The sequence below is a fragment of the Phymastichus coffea genome, unplaced genomic scaffold, assembly GCF_024137745.1.
Source record: "Phymastichus coffea isolate CEN01 unplaced genomic scaffold, Cenicafe_Pcof_1.1 PCOF00042, whole genome shotgun sequence".
Lineage (NCBI taxonomy): Eukaryota > Metazoa > Arthropoda > Insecta > Hymenoptera > Eulophidae > Phymastichus > Phymastichus coffea.
The window spans coordinates 975,022-979,661 of NW_026706853.1; the positions used below are offsets into that span (position 1 = coordinate 975,022).

Here is a 4,640-nt window from a genome sequence, read left to right on the forward strand (position 1 = left end):
CTTGGACGGAATTGAGCCGAACTACACCTAGCGTACCATTGTATTCTACACTTGAATACGTAATTACATATATTTACATATAATTCTCACGTTTAGATAAATTACAATTATTCGTTTTCTATATATATCTATATAGGGGATAGGTTTAGCATATAGTCAGATTTATAGACATACGGGACAATTTAGTTATTATAGGCAAATATTGGTTAATATCGGTCATAGTGTTGTATAATTAAATAATTATACATATATTTTGGGTATTATGAATTAGGGTTAATGATTAATATTATTATTTGAGCTAGATTGCTCGACAATAACGCGAAGACAAGCGGGGACTTGTGCAGTTTACTCCACAACGAGAAACGTACCGCTCGTTGCTGAAGAAAGGGTACATTTACGTATGCCCTTCGACCCTACGAACAAATTAATAATAGATTACATTAAATTATTTAAATAATATAACAAAGTTGATAAGTATTCAAATTAAGAGGGTTTAGTTAATATTAGCGTGAAGGCAAGTGGGATCTTGCCGAAGTAGTTTTGCCCACAACGAGATACGTGCCGCTTGTTGCTATAAAAGGCACAATTACGTACGCCCTTCGGCCCTACGTAACACAAAAGAATACCTAAATTAGCTTTGGTGAATGGATTTCAATTTGATAATATAGATGACAGTTTAATAGATCTTACAACAATGGAAGAAAGATTTATATCTCCTCGATTACCATTCCTCCAAATAAGGAAATTAGGAATAGATAAACAATATGGCTTAAAAGGAAATTGTGTAAATATTCCAGTAGAAGTAAATTCTTTCATAACAAAATTACCAAGACAAATTGATAATTTACAAATGATTCATATAAAACTCTGTCGAAGGATAACAGATAAACATCATTATAGTTATCAAGTAATACGTTCACGAAGAATTTTAGAAGCTTTAAATTTTTTAATAAAGACAGATTTATACGAAAAACACAATATAACATTAGATGAAGAATGGATGAATATCTTGAACAATTATGACAGAATTAACAATGATGAAATGAAAATAAACCCAAATATAGAACACGAATTATCACATAATGAAAAAGATGAAGAAGAGGAACCATTAAATCCAGGAAATACAGAAACATTACTAGAAGACAAAAATATCTATACCAAAGAAGTAAAAATAGCTCCAGGAGAAAATAAAATACCAATTTCCATCATACATGATAAAGATTTCCTAACTTAAGGGGGGAGTCTGGTTTAGGAGCCGAAAAAAAAGCGTTTTTCAGCAATTTTTTTGAAAAGGAAGAAAATGCTGCGGTAAACGAAATTTTGAGAACATAATGTATTATATTTTAGCTTTAAAATGCAATTTTTATTATTAAAAACCATTAAAAGTTATTCAATTTATGATCGTTTTGCCGGAGCGCCTAGTATTTCACTTTCTAATCGGCCCTGGTGATGGAGGTCGTGCGGTGCATCTGAAACAGTCGAAACAAATTTTTTATTAAATTTTATAAGTGTATTTTCTATATGAACTAAAAAAATACTGAAGAAGTTGTCAAATTCCAAATTTTTTTCGAAGTTTAAAAAAAAATTCCCTTTTTTTAAAAAAAAATATCACTTTAAGTTGCAAAAAAAGTAGTTTAAATAACACTTTTGTCAAACTTTTTTAGTACAACTAGAGCATAATTTAATACTGAAGCTAGATAACTTTGATTTTTTTCGATCGGACGTATATTTTTTTTTGCTATCATCTGGGCCGTTTTCTAAAAATCGGAAAAATGAAAACTCGAGAAAACGCGCTTTAAAGTTTTCGGTCCAAAAAAATTTAAGTTTTTGGGTACTTACAGTAATGAGAGGTTAATCAGCTATCCCTGGGCCATACATTGATCCTTCCTCTTCTTCAAAAAACTCGTTTTGGCTAAGTGTATCCAATTTTCGGGCTGTACGAGCCTCCTTGCTTGAAAGTGATGTGCGCCGGTTCTCTCGTATTACACGCTCAGCATCGGCGGCGTCAGCAAAATTTTTGCACTGCTGTCCGACAATAATATTGAGGTGCTGCATGGTGGAAAGTACAGCAGAGTAGCTCTCGTTAAACATTCCTGCAGCCATGTATGCTGCAATTTCGACGATTTTATAGCCCGAATTCAAGTGTTTCGGACTTAGGCGCCACACAATCGAATTGTACGATTCGTTAGAATTTTGAGTGTGGCCGCCTAAGCACCGCGTCATTAAATCGTCATTAGAGAGCTCTTTATAAATTGGACGAATGTGCTTTTCCACGGTTTCATCGATTAATCTCGCCGGATGTTTATAAGATGAAAGATTATTTGCCGCTTCAGCCTTGCGCCACTCGCACCAACTCTCGGCGCCTTCAGGACAATTTTCATGCCGAGGATTCTCATCCGTGGAACAGTAGTGGTCTAAAGTCGCTATAATAGCTTTCTTCATATCTTCCACTGAATCAATATTTCGACGAATTTCCAGACCATAGTATATCGTTAGTTTCTTGATTACAGTCTCCGTTAGCCGCTTCTTCCCTCCGAGTTTCTCGGCTTTTCTTTTATTACGCAAACGCGTACCCATACGCTTTTGCACATGTCCAACACACTCATTTTTCGTCGCTGTACACTCGTCGCCGTAAGGATTGCTATTTAAGATTCCAGTAAACGTTTTGGAGTCACCATCGCCGATATAGTTGGTGTATATAACTCCGAATTTCTCGACCGATCTCGAAAACATCTCCAGTATGGAATCCACCTCCATCTTCCCTGCCGAACCTCTATAATTTGAGGAGCAAGACTCTTTATGATTTTCATACCACTCCTCAAATGCGTCGTCGTCCAACGAATTTTTATTTATGGCACACGAATGACAATATCCACTTTTTACTACGAGATCGATTATTTTGCCACTGTAGTGTCGGGATGAGCATTGTTACACCGTACAAAGAAGTATAACCGCGCTTTTTCCACGATTCATCGCCCGACACCTTCAAATGATTCGCAGGTCTTTCATGTTCAACGTTTTTTTCTTTTTCTTCCTTGACGGCTTTTTCACAGGTGCTCTCGAACATTGTTTTTGACGCTGCGTGCAAATGCTCAACGATTCCTTGGTAGGTAGATTTTGAAAAACCTGCAGACATATCCATGAGACTACAGAATACGTTTATCCCTTCTCGTGCGACACCAAGAAGCCTCATAACAAAAACAATACGTCTGTTGATTTCGTAACCGGTACCTACGAATGGTCCTGATGGGATTTCGCGTCGACCGCACATACACTGGACAATAATTCTAAATCCTAGGCCTCGATGACCGCTTTCTGTAAACGTTAATTTCTGATTGCACGTGCTACAAATTGCGAGCTCCGAAATGAATTCAATGATGCGGTAGCAGTACGCAGAATGAATAATGATATCATCGCTGCTTGCTGTCGTTAACTTTTGCTGACTGCGGCTCGTATGTGAATCTTCGCTTTCTGATCGAGCACTTTTATAACGGTTGCCGTGAAATTTCCGCTTTCGTGCTGCCGCAGCACGCGATCTATTAGTTTTATCTCCTTTCGGATAGCTTGACATTTCGATGCGTACTCGGTAAAATCAAAAATGAAACTGCAAACTAACGCTACAAGCAGCTGCGTAGAAGCCGATGCCGAGAGCTATAGTATATGGTATACCGTTATATGGAACTATAACTCCAAATGATGTTGTAAACAATGGTTGGACCTTTTCAGGTAAACACGAGTATCGTCGAATAATAGAATACAACGAGGGGTGGAGCGCGCGCACTCGGGTCTGCCCAACGGGCTGCCTCTAGCACTACCTGCTCGACGCTCGGCCACTAAAACTATTCTAGCTTCGGTAATATGTCGAATTGGCCTCTGAAATTTTGAAGACATATTCTTGGATAGTTTTTGAATAGATTTAAGGCAAAAAAAAATCGATTTTTTGAAGCCGGTAAACCAGACTCCCCCCTTAATCATTTCCAGCAATCTATGGAGGAAAAGAAAGAAATTACAGAAATACAACACACAATAGAATTACATTAGCAGACATTGCAAAATCAGAAATCAGAATGCACGACAGAAGATGTGCAAAATATCTTATATTCGCACTTCATAGCCGAGTTAGATTAGAAAGACTATCTTCAAATATACAAATAAGTTTACAAATGAAAAGAAAACAAGGGCACGTTACAGTTAACGATGTACTAAGCAACTCAATAGTAAATAATTTGATACGAGATGATGACTGTTTCAGAATTTTTAATTGTGACCAATCAAGTCCATCATTTTGGGAATCAAAAAAAAAAAAAAAAGAATTATTAGCAATGATCCGACAAATAGGAAAACCTACTTTCTTCATGACACTTTCAGCTGCAGAAACCCAGTGGCCAGAATTAATAAGAATACTAAGATACGTCAAGGATAAAACAGAAATTACATACAAGAAGCTTCCTATTTAGAATGGCGTGAGAAAGCTTTACTGATTCAAAATGATCCTGTTACATGTGCTAGATATTTCGAGCACAGAATAAGATGCCTATTAAAAGTTTTATAATCAAAATATGTAAAAAAATATATAAAAAAACAATTTGTTTATATCAAAAGAGAACTAGACATAATAAGTACAAATATAATATGAATTC

At 36.2% G+C, this 4,640-nt stretch overlaps 1 protein-coding gene across 1 annotated transcript; it reads right to left on the reverse strand.

The window, feature by feature from the left end:
- Nucleotides 1–1,851: 1,851 nt before the first annotated feature.
- LOC131664163 (uncharacterized) lies at nt 1,852–2,442 on the reverse strand. The gene has a single exon (XM_058935052.1). It carries the CDS (start codon nt 2,440–2,442, stop codon nt 1,852–1,854), a length of 591 nt encoding a protein of 196 aa, XP_058791035.1.
- Between the last annotated feature and the right edge of the window lie 2,198 nt (nt 2,443–4,640).